The sequence below is a fragment of the Acipenser ruthenus genome, chromosome 10, assembly GCF_902713425.1.
Source record: "Acipenser ruthenus chromosome 10, fAciRut3.2 maternal haplotype, whole genome shotgun sequence".
Taxonomy (NCBI): domain Eukaryota; kingdom Metazoa; phylum Chordata; class Actinopteri; order Acipenseriformes; family Acipenseridae; genus Acipenser; species Acipenser ruthenus.
In genome coordinates, this window is record NC_081198.1 from 6,994,878 (window position 1) to 7,012,797 (window position 17,920).

The 17,920-nt window shown below is 35.8% G+C and overlaps 1 protein-coding gene across 1 annotated transcript; it reads left to right on the forward strand.

The window, feature by feature from the left end:
• Window positions 1–80: 80 nt before the first annotated feature.
• Window positions 81–16,195, forward strand: erich3 (glutamate-rich 3). The gene is made up of 12 exons (XM_059031620.1): window positions 81–566; window positions 3,680–3,773; window positions 4,227–4,352; window positions 4,749–4,820; window positions 5,038–5,154; window positions 8,049–8,213; window positions 8,634–8,843; window positions 9,033–9,213; window positions 9,555–9,741; window positions 10,039–10,301; window positions 10,628–10,849; window positions 14,186–16,195. The coding sequence occupies exons 1-12, from the start codon at window positions 547–549 to the stop codon at window positions 15,841–15,843; spliced, it is 3,315 nt and encodes a 1,104-aa protein (XP_058887603.1). The 5' UTR covers window positions 81–546; the 3' UTR covers window positions 15,844–16,195.
• The last annotated feature ends 1,725 nt before the right edge of the window (window positions 16,196–17,920 follow it).

Genomic DNA, 17,920 nt, shown 5'->3' on the forward strand with positions numbered 1-17,920 from the left:
AGATAAACCTCTGCTTATAAATTCACCATGACAAGTTACATCAGACATAAGTGTTAAAGGTCACATTCACAAACCTAATTTGGCTGTTTGAAAAGACAGTCTTTTTAAAAAGAAGCTCACATCCATTAGTGCAAAGTCAACAAAGTCCGCTACCCAGGTTGAAAACCAAGAAAGTGATTGACGGCACGAAATATCCAATCAACTTCACCAGCGCATCGGCAAAAACCACCAAGGGCGGAGTCTTTGTTATACAGAAAATAAATATAATTGGAGATTTGGGAAATGAAACGGCACCGCCTCTTGCAAAGCATCATCACGTGATTTTCCTTAGCAACGGGTGGATGTCAGCAGTGGCTGCGAGAAAAAGGCTGGTGTGTTAGGAGAGTTTCTTGTGCAGACCGGTCAGTGTGAGGTTGCCGAAAAGAATTTTGATTTGCACGCCGCAGTTTTGTTTGTAGCAGTGTGTTTATTTTGTAAGTAAACTGAATAAAACACTAAAAAGAACAACACATTTTCATAAATTAAAGTGCGCAGGCTTCAGAAAACATGAGTCTCCCTAACCCCGGGTAAGCAAAACAAAACAAAGAAAAAAAATGAAATGTATAATGAGAATTCTACCTAATAATAAGAAGAGATTGTTTACGTTGGACTGCATATATGTGTATAATATAAGCGTGTAACGTCAAACAATTGTTTTTATTTTTTTGTTTTTGTGGTTGTTGAGTGGAATCGCTTATCTTAAAAATATGTATACTGCTAAATTATAGCAAGTTCAGAAGTCATTCTGTACAATCATGGTTATAGTTCATAGTAACCAAAAATCTAATTTGATTTCTTCTTTCGTTTTGTATGACGTAGAATAAGACATTGTGCTTGTTAACCTTTGTTTTAATGTTATTTCTGTATACAAGTTTTAGTTACTAAAAATACCAGCCTTTTGTAAAGTAACATGTGGTTATATGATCTGATGTAATAATTTGGTTATAATTTATGTGAGAACAAATGCATGTCAGTATTTTGATTAACACGTTATCTAAATGCCAATTATGCACAGTTAATGAAAGAAAGACTGCAAAATATTACGGTTTTTTTAAGGTCTACTGTAGTTATGTGATTTTAATTAATAAATGTGGGGGTTAATGTCACTTAAACAATTTATCTCAAAATCGCAGTTGAGAGTTGTATGAAAATGTAAGCCTCCTGATTTTGCTCTACAGGTTAACATCTAAATGTAAAACTCACACTTTGAAAGCCTCTGTATAACGGAGCAAGTTTATTGTCCTTTATTTTTCCAGAATTGGTCACTGATGATACTCTTTTTTTCTCTTTTTCTTTTTTGTTTGGCTGCAATGGGGAGACACACAAATATAAACACGTAGAGCTCCCGGGTTAAGTGTCTCTTCCAGTTTTGCTCATATAGTACAGGTTATTTGATACAGTAATCTTATACTTTACATGATTGTTTAGATCCTGTTTTCTCCAGTACAGTTGCAGACATTAGGGAATTGATATAGTATACAATTTAGTTGTGCATCATGATTCAGGTAGTTATAAAATATTTGATACAGTACACTTTGACATAAAACAGAGTAAAGGAAAGGAGTGAGGACTAGTACAGTTCATCCAGAGGTCACTGGATAAAATGACTGGAAGTTTAGACAAGAATACAGTTATTTGTTCTCATCTTGGAAACATGTTTTTCACAAAATAAGAATACAGAAAGGTACACCCCAAGTCAGACTGTACAGTAGCCTATAGGCCCTATGCGTTTCTTGTTGGTCCTGCAGAAAACAATTGAAGCACAGACATACTGGCTTTAAAATAATCACCCTCATCTCACTATGCTCGTTGATACTGTGTCTTTTAACTGTAGGCAGTTAAACAACATCATGTCAAAATGCAATCTGTCTTGTATGGGACGAATGTCTTTGTATTGTTCCAGGAATCTGGTAGTATACAGAACTCCAAATTGACGTGTTAAATATAAGCTCAGTCAGTCATAAAAGCGTTTTAGTGTTGGTGGCAGAACTGTTTTTACTTTTTCTTGTACAGGTATTTGTTTTGTTATCTAGTAGTATCATAGCAGATAATAACAATCAGTAGATTTATATGCTTGCAATTTTTTTTTTTTTAAACACATTTTATCTCATTTAGACTTTGTTTCCCTTTGTCCAGTTGTGGGAACTTATAGAGGTTTTCTACAGTGAACTATTAGAAAGTAGTGCAACTAGGTAGCGAAAGGCAAAAAGCCAGGAATGTGCTTTGATCCACTTGTTAAGATTTAGGATCTAACCAATTGTATTACCTTAGGAGCTGTTACCAGGGAATACCATTAAACAAGACAAACACTTCCTATAGTCCATGGAGAGAACTCTGCAATAAAGTGGTGCAACATTATTTGTATATTCATTAGCTCCATGTTGCTTACTTCTTGAGATTATAGTTTAACCAGCACTACAAATAAAAATATATATATATATATATTTTAAAAGAAAAAAAAATACCTGAGACCAATACATTTTAAGGTGCTGTTTCAAAGTTCAAAGACCTCTGTGAAACGGATGTATTCAAGAATGCATCACATTCTTACATACAGATTGTATCACACTAATTGTTGCTAGGGTCCTAAAACATGGAAAGTTACATTTCCTCATACAGTATCAGCTTTAATTTAGTGTGACAGTATGTTTTGTATTAAATGCATTGTATTTAATATTTATATTAACTCTTATTTGAGAAAAAAAGAGAAAATGGCTATGTTTAGTAAAAATGCATGAGGGCATTTATTATATTATTACACAAGGCATCACTAGTTAATGACACACTGTGGTAGCCTGGAGCTCACCTGTAAAACTAAAGAAGATTACTGTTCTATTGTTAGACTAATATTAAGCAGTCAGTTTCTAGTACACATTAAACAAGTAAGAAACTACAGCATGTGGTGCCACCACAATTATAGTTACCATGTGGATTTTTAGGCATCTTGTGTAGCCCTAGGATCATCATAATCAAGTACTTTACTTTGTCAACTAATGATTCCTAAACCAGAGCTTTTCAATAAAATTAAAACAAAAAAACACTTCCTGGAGGCGGACAGCAGCATTAATAATTCAAGACACTTTGTGTGGAACAAAGAACACAGCAGCTTAATGCATATGAATCACAAGCTGTGGCATATCTGTGTTGAGTTGAGCCTCATCAAAAAGAATCCTTGGTAACTTCCTTACTTTTTAACTCAAAAGAATAGTTGCACTTAGATGAATAATAACACACTTTCTTTTAAACAAGCTGTTTAATATTCCTTGCCACACACATGCTACATTCGCATGTCAATCCATACAAACATACTAAGAGAGAACCACATGCACACATTTTACAGCTCGCTGGGACTGAGGCACAAAGAATAAGGAGCTTGTCATGGTCGCTCAATATACAGTACATTTGTCACTAAGATTTAATTTGAACTTGGAATCTTAAGAATTCTAAGGTGTACACTAAAGAAGGCACTAGCGAATACATTTGTCTGCATGACTTTCTAAGTTTCTAAGAAGTTTTAACTTATAAAGTAATTTGAATGAGTACTGTCAGTATAAAAAACAATAGTGAAGGGAAATCATAATCTTCCTTGTATAACTATCGAGTGTAAATGCTCTAAAGAATGTTTCTATTTCAATTATAGAACACTTGCTGCCTACAACAGTCTAACAGATAGACACCTGACTGGGTACTTCAGTAACACAAGAATAAGGAGACATCTTCAGAAAGTTGGACTGGTATGTATGTTGAGTTTGAAACATTGAAGCACAATTGCAGATTTTAACGTTTCATCCTTAAAGGTAAATTATTTTCAGAGAGAATCAAGTGGGAAGCAGTGAGAAATGGTGATGTATTTAATGTGCAACAATGTGGAAGATAATATAATGAAACTTAAATGAGACATGTTTAGGATTTCAATTTTCTACAAAACTGCAAAATACAACCTAAACGCTTGACTGATATTAAGGAGAGGGGCTTAAGCCACATTGATGCAGTTTATCAAGCTCACTCGCCTTTCCTGTTGCATTCATCATCTTCGGGATTTGTTTACCTGCAAGGCCAGAGACCAAACAAACACCTTTCATCTACAGCCTGGCTGCGTCCCAACTCTGGGTTGAATTTAATGGTTTATTGTACTTGTTAGGAATACAGTATGTCCTATAATACATCCTTATGCCTTGTGACTATAGATTACAAGACATGGAAGAATTGTACCAGACAAAGAGTACAGACATAACATAATGAGGAGGGATCATCAAAAATATGTGCGAGAATGTCTGGCACAAGCCATCTTTCACAAGGTCCTTGACATGGAGGTAAAGTCATTATATTTTTGTTATATACAGTTGTTGTTTATATGACTGTAATTAAATAATAATAAATACAGAAAATAAATTATGAGCATGATACTAGTGCAGAATCTTAATGCAAATATAAAATAAATTCATTGCAGATTTTAAATTCCTCACACAAAGAATGTCCCCTCTGATTTTATACTGAGTGTACTTTAGTTGTAGTTGACTGTTGAAAAAGAAATGAAAAGAAAATTCAGGCTTCCCTGAAAACTTTAATGCATTAAGGTCAAGATATATAGGTTGAAAAGTTACAGAAGTTCAATATGTAGTTATGAGAAACATGTACATTGGAAATGTTCTTTAACTGTTTATTTTACTTTAATAAACTATTTGAATGTTTCTATCTTCTCAAATTAGAGACACAATCGAAAAGAGATCAAAAGGAAATTAGAAGATTTTGAACGCAAAGAACGGGTGCAGAGGATCAAGGTAATTTATCTTGGAAGGTTCCGTTTGTAAATATTTCTATTTTTATTTTTATTTTTTTTAACTTCAGCAGGTTGGAGTTATGAGATCAATAACATTATCCATTAAGCACATAGGATTATCATTTTTATTTGATGTTACCATCAAACTTGTTCAACCACTTTTCATTGTGAAAACAGAACAGAATTGTACTGCAGCACTTATCTTTTATCTTTTAAAGGTGGATCGATCAAAGAGATACGATGAAGATCCCCCATTACTCTCCCCACGACCACCAACTGCCCCCAAAAATGGTCACTCTGGACCAGAGGCCGGTCAGTCTGAATCCTCAGAACCCGTGAGTCATGTCCTGCAAAGAAGCTGCGCAGAGGACTACTGTTGGGAAAAGATTTTCTATTTAATCACATTTTTCTGCTTACCGTTTTTTTTCAATAACGGATTATAACAAGCTTCAATAGAATAATTTAATTTTATTTGTCCAAATAAAATTTTGCATGGTGTGGGGAAATGAAAAACAGCACCAGAAATTAAAGGGAAGCGTCATTTAAAAATGAAATACATTCACGCTTGTGTTTTCCTGTTAAGTAATTATTAACTGGTTTGCTAGGAAATCTAAAAGACAGACCTGGGACAAATATAGTTGTATTTGATATTTTATTTGTAAACACCAACTATTTCAAATAGTTGGAATATTTAAATATATATGCTTGAATAAATCAATTTTTTAAATATTCAAATATTAATTGCACGAAGTCAAATACTATTTGAAAATATTTAAATATATGCAAGTTATTTGAAAAAAAAAAAAAAAAAAAAAAACTTAAACTATTCCCAAATAATCAAAAACTAAAACCTAATTATTACCCTAAATTTATAATTATGTACCAAGTTTTGCAATTATCACATGGTAGTTGAGGATTTCTATTGAGGAAAATGCTAAACATGTTCGATTCAGTAACTTCAAAACAGGCCATTAAACCAGTGGTTAAAGATATTGTTATATCATTGTTTTCAAATATTTACCTACTGAAATAAAATATTCAAATATTTCAATTACCATATTCCTTCGAATTTAAGACGCCCTCAAATTTAAGACGCAGCTCAAATTTACCACCCTCAATTTGAGGGAAAAAATAAAACATCAAATAAATATGCAATTACAAAGATACAACCTCAGTGACGCTGTTGTTTTGTACAAAACTGACACGAAACAGTGTTGTAGTGCTTATTGTGTTGCGCACTGTATAATACTTAAGGTGGCGTCTCTGTAATCCACATGCCACCACTCACACACGGAATCACACATCCTGGCAACAGCAAGCATCAGACAAAACTGCACAGCATCAGGCAACATGTAACCCAGCAACCACAACAGCATTGAACATTGCTTGGCATGTCGAAAAATGCGGGGTCTGATCAGCATTTCCGATCTGTCCAAGCTGGTACTGTTTGTTAGAAATGCTGAAATTGTAAACGTTTCTCTTGGAATTCCTCAGGAAGCTTGGTTTGTTTTTTCTCAGCAGTGTCACGTAGCTGCTTGTGTATTCGGGCAGACGCCTTTGTTGTCTTTTCTTGGCAGTCAGTCATGTTGCTGTTTGTGTACTCGGGTAGTTACGTTTTTTTTTGTTGCCGATTTTTAATACACGCATCACTATACTGTACTCGAATTTAAGACGCAGGCTATTTTTGAGAAGCAAAAAATGGTTAAAAAAGCGTGTTTTAAATTCAAAGGAATATGGTAATTGATCATATTAAATCTAATTGAAATAGAGCATTTTCCAAAAGATAATTGAGTGGTTAACAAGGACAGGGCTTAACCTGCTTAGAGTGCAGGATAATAATTAGGCTGCTGTATGTTACAGTTACATATTTATGAAGAGTTTAAAGTATTTCAATGTGTTTCAACTACTCATATTTAAATATTTTCAAATAATAATTGCTTTCCACAAACCATATTTAAATATTTTCAAATAATAGTTTCTTTCTGCAATCTGTATTTAATTATTTTCAAATAAGTTACTTTCTGCGATATGTATTTAATTATTTTAAATAATAGTTACTTTTCACAAACCATATTTATAACTATATTTATCCCAGGTCTGCTAAAAGATAGTTGGAAGTTTTATTGTAAGTTGGTTCCATGAGTTTGTGTGCCTTTCAGAGCAACCATTCATATATATAAGCTGTATGTACACCTCAAGTGTTTACCCTGCCTTTTCAAAATGTTTAATGTGATTTCTGTGGTAAATATTAGGATTAGCTGTGTAACATACACTGTTTATTTTAGCATTAGGCAGAAGTACTGTAGATTAAAGATGCCTTTGTGTTCACATGTGGTATTAGTCTTGGTAGTTTATTTCTTGTAAGCTCTTATTTGATTAACAAACTATACATTAAAATGTACTTTCATACAGGTACTTTACAAAAAAGATCTCGCATACTGAGGGTTAGTCTGTTTTTTGTTGCTAATAAAACAAAAACACATTTGAAATAAGTGTTCTACTATAGAACCCCCTGCAGTGTTCACAAGAAACACATTGCCCACTTGATTTATGACCCCCCCATTACCTGTGATTATAAATGTACAATGTCTGCAATATGTTTAAAAATATAATGCTGTGATATAGACAACATGGGACACAGCAAAGGTAACATAATGTGTTTCATGTAACTTTACAGGGTGTTCTATAACTACTCTTTTAAACAGTCTTTATTTCAAAAAGTTTATTGACACAAATATTTGGTATGGACATGTACAGGCAGGCCTCTGTGATTCTGAAGAATGATATGCAGTAGTAGACACCACAGTAGCTATAGCTGTTGTATATACAACATGCTGTGTAATTTGTGTTGAAAAGCAGGAAATCATTCTGACCTGCAAACACCCATAACTTGTCCAATTATAGTGGTACCTTCTAACCAAAAAGCCCCACTATTGATGTACTGTATATAAGCAGGAACACATTTCAGGCTTATAGCTGAAATATTGCACTTGCATAATACAAATTAAGCAATAAGTACAATTGGCTTCAATTCCTTGAACATTTGTCATTTTAGGTTGCAAATATCTGTATGCTGACAGAACACGTTGCGTGTTTGAGGACAGCTACATTTTGTTTTGCATGCTTTGCAAATTATCACAGAATTGTAATGGCCGTGCATGTTTTATTATCCCTATTAAGCTGTGAATTGCAGGAAAATCTTTTTTTTTTGTTTGTTTTTTTCAATCAGAAGTCTATTTCCCCTCGACCATGCACTGCACCTGGAAAAATACAGAGGCCTGTTCTCCTGCAGCCTATACAGAACAATGGCATTGCAGCATCTGCCAGAAGGACATACCCAGGCTCCAGACAGATGGGCCTCAGTGAGAAGACAGAACATCATTTCATCTATTCGGTTAGAAGCCTTTTCCTAAGACGCCTTGTTTTACATTTCAGTTAATTCATGTATTTATTCAGAGTGAATGAGCTCTTAAAGCTTGCATTTTGTTACCCTCAGAGCATGTTTAGATTCAGGATGAATGATAGATTCAGTATTGCCTTACCTTTGAAGCTTGATGATGTAATCATGACGCAGTGGAATAATAATTCACAGTCAGGCCATGTTGACAGTAAATTTATATGTACTGTAATCCAATGCAAAGACCATTCACTAATTCAAGTTTTTTTTCATGTTTTTTTTTTAAAATTTTTATGAGTAAGTCATATGGCAAAGGAAGCACTGTATACATTTTACTTGCAATTTAAAACACCAGAAGATAATGGATAGGGGTTCAGTTAGTTTTTAAAACATCTCCGGACTGTTGTTATTTTACAGCTTGACAGAGAAGCAAGGAGGCATATTACCTCAACAGATTTTGCCAGTGGAATCTCCCCTTACCGACTTCCAGTTATTAACAATTATGTAACTCCAGTTCCACCTCCCCACCAAAAAAGGGACAGAAGCTTTAAAGGAACCTCTAATGGAACGAGAAGGGGTAGAAAACTACGACCTACAACTGCACCAAATGGAATTGAAGAAACAAAGGTAAACAATAATGACATAAGCATATAATAGTATGTGGTACTACAGTACTACTGATTTCCTTTCATTTGATTGCAAACTGAGGGTCAGAGGTAATGCATTTGAAAGAAGAGATTTAATTCTCAATAAAGTAAAAAGAAAAAAAAATTACATGATTTGTGATATTTCTGATTCTACTTATTTTCTGTGCAGGATTCTTCTAAATTCCACAAGACATCTGTGCACAGTAACGTTGCTGTCACCATGTTGTATTTTGGAAAGAGTATTCATTTGTCTCATGATGACACAGACTTTAGAGATGAAGTGAAAGTTTACCAGCAGCACTGTGGTGGAGAAAATCTCTGTGTTTACAAAGGAGAACTCGCAGAAGGAGGTCAGTAGCAGTAGTGTTACTTAAATCAACCTTAAACAGAAAAAAAAAACTGTGAACAGAGTTGTTTATGTATTGTAACTATAGTGTCTTTGCTCACTGGGGTTTATTTAATCATCTCAACAGGGTTAAATCTAAATATAGCTGCCCTTGTTGACTCCACTCTGATGTGCTCCGAGCTGGCCTTCACTATGTGTAGTATGGTTATATATTAAACATTACAACAATATAATGTCAGTTGTCACATACTTTGATAGCTCTTGACATGGCCTCGTTATACAGATGAGCATAACAATCTACAAAATTATTTGAAGTACAGTGCAGAGTTTCTTTTTATGTTGCAGAAACCTTTCAGTTTGTCTCCAGACGTCACCACGGTTTTCCTTTCAGTCTTACCTTTTTCCTGAATACAATGCAAGTTGATAGGCTCAGTTCCTGCTGCGAGTTTAAACATTGTAAAGGAGCTAGATTGGGAGGAAAACAAGGGCACTTTGGCATTGTCAGTGTTGAAGGAGCTTCCCCTTGCTACAGGTAAGAATTTCTAAAAGTGTGATCAATAGAACTATACAGTATGTACTGCTTTTTATTAAAACATAAATTAGTATGCCAAAAATAATTGATATTTATATTGAGGTTCTGTACTAATTGTTTTACAAAAAAAAAAAAAATACTGTTACAAAAGTTTTAATTATATAGAAATTATTTAGGTAGCATTTCAACAACAGGTCAACATCTGCACTGTAAAAATCTCCTCTCTATGTATTTTGTACCTGCCGTGAGATACTGTGTATTGTACTATATATGTGCACCTCTATATTTCATCTTCAGGTGTATCATTGCTGTGGGTTTAGATAAGAAACCCACCCCTCTGCCAAAACGGATAAAAAAGGAGGTAGAAAAAGAGGAGTCGACTAGAGATCAGGGTAAAGAAGACAAGAGCTGCAGTGACGAAGAGATGCTTAAAGAAGAGAGCAGATCAAATTCCTCCTTGAGATCTCCACACAATGAAGAAGATGTTGAGGAGGAAAATCCGATGGAATTAGAACCCAAAGAAGAGAATGAGATACCTGGTGATGAAAAATTGAAGGATGGTACGAAAAAAAGTCATTTCATGTTCTAGTTCTCTCAGACTGAACTCAATATTATTATTATTATTATTATTATTATTATTATTGTTATTATACATGGTGAATGATAACGCAAGAATAACACAAGTTCTCTGAGAAAAAAAATAGGCAACAAACATTTTTTAAGAAATGACCTCGGCCACTTGCCCTCCATGGGATGTTAGACAGGGTAGACTGACGGCTGTCAGAAAGGAGAGGCTTGAGAGACAACAAAATCAATCAATCACTGTCCAAAAAAGCCAAGCAAATTATATTTTGTTATCAGCTAATTAATAACATTTTGCTTTCAGAATATGATGACGATTTTGAAGTAGATGAACTGAAGCCTGATGCAAAAGAAGAGAACAAAAAAGAGGCTGACATGAATGGAAGGTCATCAACCTCCTCTGATGATGAAAGGGGTAATTCTGACACAGAGGAGACCGAATATAAAGAGAAAGAAAAGCACCATTCTGGCAGTGATGATGATAGAGCCAGCTACTCTGACAGTGAGGAGGAGGATAGCAAACAAGGTAGATTACCATTCTTTGATATATTTGAATAACCCTTAGATCTGAAAACATCCCTGTATAATTTCAGTAATTAATCCTTCAGAAACCTGTACAAAGTTCAAAGCGCCTGTACTAGTGCAGTCGTTGCAAAATTATTTCCTGTTCCGTTTATTTTGTTGGCTTACACAAAAACTAAAAGGAAGGCATGTCCATCTGTAGGGCCATTGTCTTAATCTGACCCGAGAAGATGAATCAGTGTCTTTCTACCGAAATCTCTAGTTCTCTTTACATTGTAAGTACTATGATACGAACCAGTATAGATAAATTATAAACATTGCCTGACACAGTTCTTCAAACTTTATTTTTATTTATTCTGCTCAGTTCTGATCAGTGTCTTCTGAGTTTTAATGAATCTTGACAAATGTTTAAAAAAAAAAAAAAAAGTATGTATTATTTACATAGGTGACAGGAGAGCAAGGTCATCTGGCTCATCTAGTAGCTCATATTCTTCAAGCAGCAGCAGAAAAGATTCAGAAAGTGATAGAGAAGGGGCAAAAGATGGTGTGAAGAAAGGAGAAATAAAAGCAACCTCCAGTTCTGTATCCAATACTGAACCAAGACATGAATCCGAGGCAGCAAATGATGTGGAGGACCAGGTAAAAAATGAGGCGGCTGAATCTGACACTGACAAAGAACAACATACCCACGAAGAGGCGAAACAAAGAGAGGGTGCTGAAAATGCAGAATCTAGCGATCAGGTTTCTACAGAGTACCAACAAACTGGTGAGGTAGAAAGGGAGAGTGCTGCGCTCACTGCTTCTGAAAGAAATGAAGCTGTTGAACAAACAGACATGGAACGGCCAGGGAGTGCAAAAGATGAGGATGGCATTACAGATTCAAAACCAGAGGCGCAAACCGAAGCATCTTTTTTTGCTGAACCTGCTGAAGATGAAAAACAGGGTAGTGGTAAGTATGCTGGCTCATCAGAGCTATGATGTGACTCTTGCATGTGACCTGGCTTTTAAGAATTTTTTTTTCTTTACTGTGTGCCATTTTGTTTTGTAAATTTATTTTCATTTTTCTTATGCAAGTAAAATATTTGTCTACTCAGTTGTGGAAGAAAAGATTGAATATGTGTATCTAAATTCATATAATATTTTCTGTAAATTGTGTCTTTTGTTTTGATGTTACTTTTTGTCATTTTTTTTTTTTTTACTGCTTTATAATTTCAGTCTTTGCTGTTTGCTGTCAGAGACTTTTGGCTTTCAATTCTATAACTCATGTATTACTGTGTATAACTCAAAATATGCCAATTATGGCCCCAAAACAAAACAAAAAAAATTAGTATTCGTCCCCACTAGTAATACACAGTAAAGCATATACATAGAAAAGCTAGAAGTCAAAATTGTGGATTGTCATAAAATGTAAATGTTAAACTTACTATTTTCTATGGATTTTTTGGCATAAACAAATGTTGTAATATGCAAACTTTTACCTACATTCTTAAATAGTTAATATTGTAACTTAAAAGTTAAAGCTTTTTGAATAGAGTCCACTATTGCATGTATTTCAATTGTTAACTCAATGCCATCTATTTATTCTGTTTCTGGATTGCAAACGCGAACACATTTATGAAGCATTAGTAAGCTTATTACATGCGCTGCATACGTTACTCAAAACTCTATGTCCCTGTAATGTTATCCAAATTTATGAGCTTTCAAATTATGTAAATTCCTAGGATTATTGTTGTCTATAATAACACTTTTTTACAACATCAAAGTTGGTCTAAAAAAAATAAATAATTAAAGATCAGAATTTTTATATATATATATATATATAAAATGATGGTTGCATGATTTTGTTGAATTTTTTTTTTTTTTTTTTTTCCAAATTGTATATTTAATTCATTTATGGGATTTTTATTTTGAACAAATAAATATAATCTGACCAAAACTAATTTAAACGTCTTTCATGATTGTGTGCAGATGGTTGTTTCCCATTACTAAACAGAACAAAACACCATAACAAACTAAAATAATAACTGAAGAAGATGATTTTGAAACCAAAGTACTAAATATTGACTAAAATCTACTAAAGATAGTGTACCAATGATCTTAAGAGCCATGAACATTGGCTTATGTTGCCTGTTCTAGTTAAACAAGAAACCTATAACTTGCAAACTTGCATAGGTCCTAATGGAAAATAAAAAGATAGTCTTGACAATGTACCTTCACTTTAATAAAAGCCTTAACTACTTTGCAATGCAATAAATTACTGTATACAACGGCTTGGGAAAATCACAATGACTTGGTTGATGAAACTGCATCACGTGACTGTGCTGGAAAATTGTGTATATACACAGCTTACATGCTAATGAGACTCTTCACACAGTGAATCACTACACACCACAACATTTTAAAATGCCATCACAAACTGCCATTTATTAGAATCAAACCACTGCCACAAAATGAGTGACATACCACCGATTTTCTTTGATATATTTGGGGGCTAAGCTCCACAGAAGTGGTATTGCACCAACGTTCTCAGTGAAGACAGCAGTCCACCTGTACTACAGCAACTGTTAGTATTTAAGAAATGAGGTACAGATAAATAGAAGAAAACAAAGATGAAAAAAATACAAAAACTACAACATGGGCTGTTAATGTACCTAAAGACTGGCTTAAAGAAAAAAAATATGGACATTAATGTTAAGGAAATAAAGCCCCAAAAATTCAAGCGCATTCTGAGGGAATTTTATACCAGTGCAACCAGTACGCAGTCTCCAGTTTTTTAATGTTGAGAGCTGGACTGAAAATATTTTTTAACAGTGCTTAAATAGCTAGACAATTGACAGCGAGTATAAAAACTGCAATAATGTATTTGTCAGTCAGCATAAGCATAAAGCTAGGACAAGAAAAGTGTCTGATCCTAACAATGAAAACTTGCAGGGTTTCATGTTTGTCAAGCCTGATGAGACCGGTTGAAGGGTGGACAGCTTTAAATAAATACATATGGCAAACAGCATTTTCCCTGCACACACGCAGAGCCCCTAAGCAAACCCTGAACACCAAACCCTTCTGGTACTCCTGTGAACCATTGGGAATACATTTCCTTTGTGAAATGATACCTATCACTCACAACACGATACAAATCACTGCTTGAGAAGTACCCCGTCGTGGGTTATAGCTTATATATTTGTATACCGCTTATAGAGACCTTGCATACTGTAATAAAAAAAAAAAAAACGTTAACACACAGAATTTAAGCAGAAGTACTGGCTAGATACATATCAATTTGTGTGTCCTATGTAAATGAACAAAACTACTGCCAGAGCTGATTGTTCACATTTTGTTCCAGGTACTGAAGCGGACGATGCTGTAGCCTTTTCATCAATGCAGATGAAAAAGGAAGAAGAATCAGCAGTAAACCCTGAAGATGCACATGTTAAAGAGGATCAAATTAAATTGGCTAAAGACACTGAAATGGAAGAAGAGGAACCCCAGGAAGAAGCTCAGAAAGCAACACAATTTGTAGGAGATAAGCATGATAAGGAGAATAAGGCAGAAGAGACCGATCCCGAAGCTCGAGTAGATGAGATTGAGCCTGGGGTTAAACTAGGTGAGTCTGGGGCTAATGTAGAGCCCAAGACAAAGGCAGAAGTGACAGAGCCTGAGGCTAACACAGTGGAGGCAGAGCCTGAGGCTATGACACAAAAGACAGAGCATGATGCTAAGGCAGTGGAGGGACAACCTGAGGGTAAGACAGAGTCAAAGACTAAGACAGAAGAGGCAGAGACAGAGTCAGACACTGAGACACTGAAGGAAGAGCCTGATGCTAAGACAGAAGAAACTGAGTTTAAAGCAATGGAGGAAGAGTCTGAGACTAAAGCAGTAGAGAAAGATCCTGAGGGTAAAACAGAGGTGGCAGAGACAGAGGCTGAGACAGAAAAGAAATTTGAGGCCAAGACAGTGGAGGACCAGTCTGAAGCTAAGACAAAAGAAACTGGGTCTAAAATAGCAGAGGAAGAATCTGAGGGTCAGGCAGAAGAGGCACAGCCTGAGGGAAAGGTAATGGATGCAGAACCTGTGTATAAAGAGCCTAAGGCTGAGACAGAACAAATTGAGGCTGAAGTAGTAGAGTCAGAAGTTGAGGCTGAGGCTATGACAGTGGAGGCAGAGCCTGGGACTATGACAGTGGAGGCAGAGTCTGGGACTATGACAGTGGAGGCAGAGCCTGGGTCTATGACAGTGGGGACAGAGCCTGGGATTATGACAGTGGAGTCAGAGCCTGGGACTATGACAGTGGAGGCAGAGTCTGGGACTATGACAGTGGAGGCAGAGCCTGGGATTATGACAGTGGAGTCAGAGCCTGGGACTATGACAATGGAGGCAGAGCCTGAGGCTATGACAGTGGAGGCAGAGCCTGAGGCTATGACAGTGGAGACAGAGCCTGGGACTATGACAGTGGAGGCAGAGCCTGAGGCTATGACAGTGAAGACAGAGCCTGGTATTATGACAGTGGGGACAGATCCTGGGATTATGACAGTGGAGACAGAGCCTGGGACTATGACAGTGGAGGCAGAGCCTGAGGCTATGACAGTGGAGGCAGAGCCTGAGGCTATGACAGTGGAGACAGAGCCTGGGACTATGACAGTGGAGGCAGAGCCTGAGGCTATGACAGTGGAGACAGAGCCTGGGATTATGACAGTGGGGACAGAGCCTGGGATTATGACAGTGGAGACAGAGCCTGGGACTATGACAGTGGAGGCAGAGCCTGGGACTATGACAGTGGAGGCAGAGCCTGGGTCTATGGCAGAGTCTGAGACTAAGGCAGAAGAGTCTGGAGCTAAGATAGAAGAGGCAGGTGTTAGAAGAGCAGCAGAGATAGGAGAGTCGATTTCAGAGATAAAGGCAGGAGAAGTAGCACCTGGAGATAAAGTAACAGAGATGGAAATTAAAGCAGAAGCAGCTAAAAGTGAGTCGAAGGGTGGGTTTACACTTGGCAATTGTTGCTAGCAATAGTTGCTGGCAATGATTGCTAGCAATTTTTCTAATCTACATTTAGCAATTTATTGCTTGCGATATTGGTAGCAATTTCATGGCACTATCCAAGGTTGCGGCTGCAGTAGTGTTGTGTGTGGCTGTTTCTCTGTACAGTAATCACTATGATCCAGTACAGTATAGAAAGAAAAATCTGATCTACATTTAAACCAACCACTTAAATAAATACAGAAGTAAGCACTAATGTTAAACGTGTAGCCAGTTAAATACAGCATTGTTTGTGTAGTCTTTGTAATTCTGTTTGTCTCAGTATAGATTACCAGAGAAATGCAGAGATCACAAAACATTTGTCAACAAAGTTACCTTGAGGTGTATATATATATATATATATATATATATATATATATATATATATATATATATATAAAATATATAGATAGATAGATAGATAGATATACTTTGCCCAAATATTTTGATTTTTCTCCACAAAAATAATACCAATACAGTATGTTTCTGAAACATAATTAGTCAACATCACAATTACAAACCCAAAGTCATCTGCTAAAACAATTATATTACTTTTACCTAAGTAGCCCAATACGTTGTCAAGTGTTAACAAAATGGTATATACAACCAAGATTTTTTACAAACCTGCTGTTTTCAATTTCATGGCAACTTCAGAATACAGAGGCTGAAACCGGTGCTAAAGTAGAAGATGCTGAAACCGGTGCTAAAGTAGAAGAGGCTGAAACCAGTGCTAAAGTAGAAGATGCTGAAACCGGTGCTAAAGTAGAAGAGGCTGAAACCGGTGCTAAAGTAGAAGAGGCTGAAACCGGTGCTAAAGTAGAAGATGCTGAAACCGGTGCTAAAGTAGAAGAGGCTGAAACCAGTGCTAAAGTAGAAGATGCTGAAACCGGTGCTAAAGTAGAAGATGCTGAAACCGGTGCTAAAGTAGAAGAGGCTGAAACCGGTGCTAAAGTAGAAGAAGCTGAAACCGGTGCTAAAGTAGAAGATGCTGAAACCGGTGCTAAAGCAGAAGAGGCTGAAACCGGTGCTAAAGTAGAAGAGGCTGAACCGGTGCTAAAGTTGAAAAGGCAAAGTCTGAGGCTAAGAGGCAGATTTTAAAGAAGCAAAGGCAGACCCAGAAATAGTCACTAAGGCTAACATAGTGGCAGGGAAGACGTTTGAATCTGGGACTAAAGAAGGAAAGAGTATATGGATAACACAGAAAGTGCGGAGTCTGGAGCTGAAGCAGCTGAGGCTAAAGTGAAAGAGACCGAAGCTGAGACAGAGTATGAATGTAAACTAAAAGAGGCAGAACAACATGAATTGGAATCGGAGACTAAAGTAGAAAATATAGAATCTGAGAACAGTCTACTGTGAAAATACCAAATTATTTTGAGACCAAAAAGCCTGAGATTGTGGATTATGAAACATCTGTAGAAGAAACAGACACAACTCTGGAGTCTGACAATAACTTAAAAAGTGAAGAAAACAAGATAGACAGGTACTCTCCAGAAGAGGAGTCGATGGTTCCTCTCCAAAGTAATATAAAACACTGAAATCTCCCACTATAGACACAAGGTAATAATTATGATTATTGTATAGGATGTTAGATGACTTGAAATCCATTATTGCTTAAAAATAATTCATAGTTATCATCTGTTAATAGTAATAATTAATCATGTTATTTTTATATTCAAAGAAATTGAAAAATGTGTATAGGTGCAGAAATCAGACACGTGGCAGAAAAAAACATTGACTGTTGACTGTTCTATTTTGAATTTCCTGGTGCCTTTTTGTTTATTGATTTGTTTTTGTTCAACAGATTGCTTAACAAGATTTGTTTTGTGACTGAGACACAGAGGAAGATTTGGTGTATTTTTCAAGCACAACTCTTATGGAATATGGATTATTTTGTGAAACAAAAAGTGGTTATGAAATGTATACAGTAAGATGGTTTGAAAGCAGTAAATAAGTCAGAGGCTTAAAATCAAGTTGTCACATGATGTGAATCCAATTGATGTATTTCTGTCCTTAGAACAGTGTCAGTGATTATGAACACATTTATTACCTGACACCAAAATGTTTA

Bases quoted from the DNA above. Each gene is read 5' to 3' on its own strand.
- erich3 (XM_059031620.1), top strand. From the start codon at position 547: ATGAGTCTCCCTAACCCCGG. The intron at 4,353-4,748 runs GTAAAGTCATTA...TTCTCAAATTAG, and splicing joins ACAAGGTCCTTGACATGGAG to AGACACAATCGAAAAGAGAT. The intron at 9,742-10,038 runs GTAAGAATTTCT...TTTCATCTTCAG, and splicing joins GGAGCTTCCCCTTGCTACAG to GTGTATCATTGCTGTGGGTT.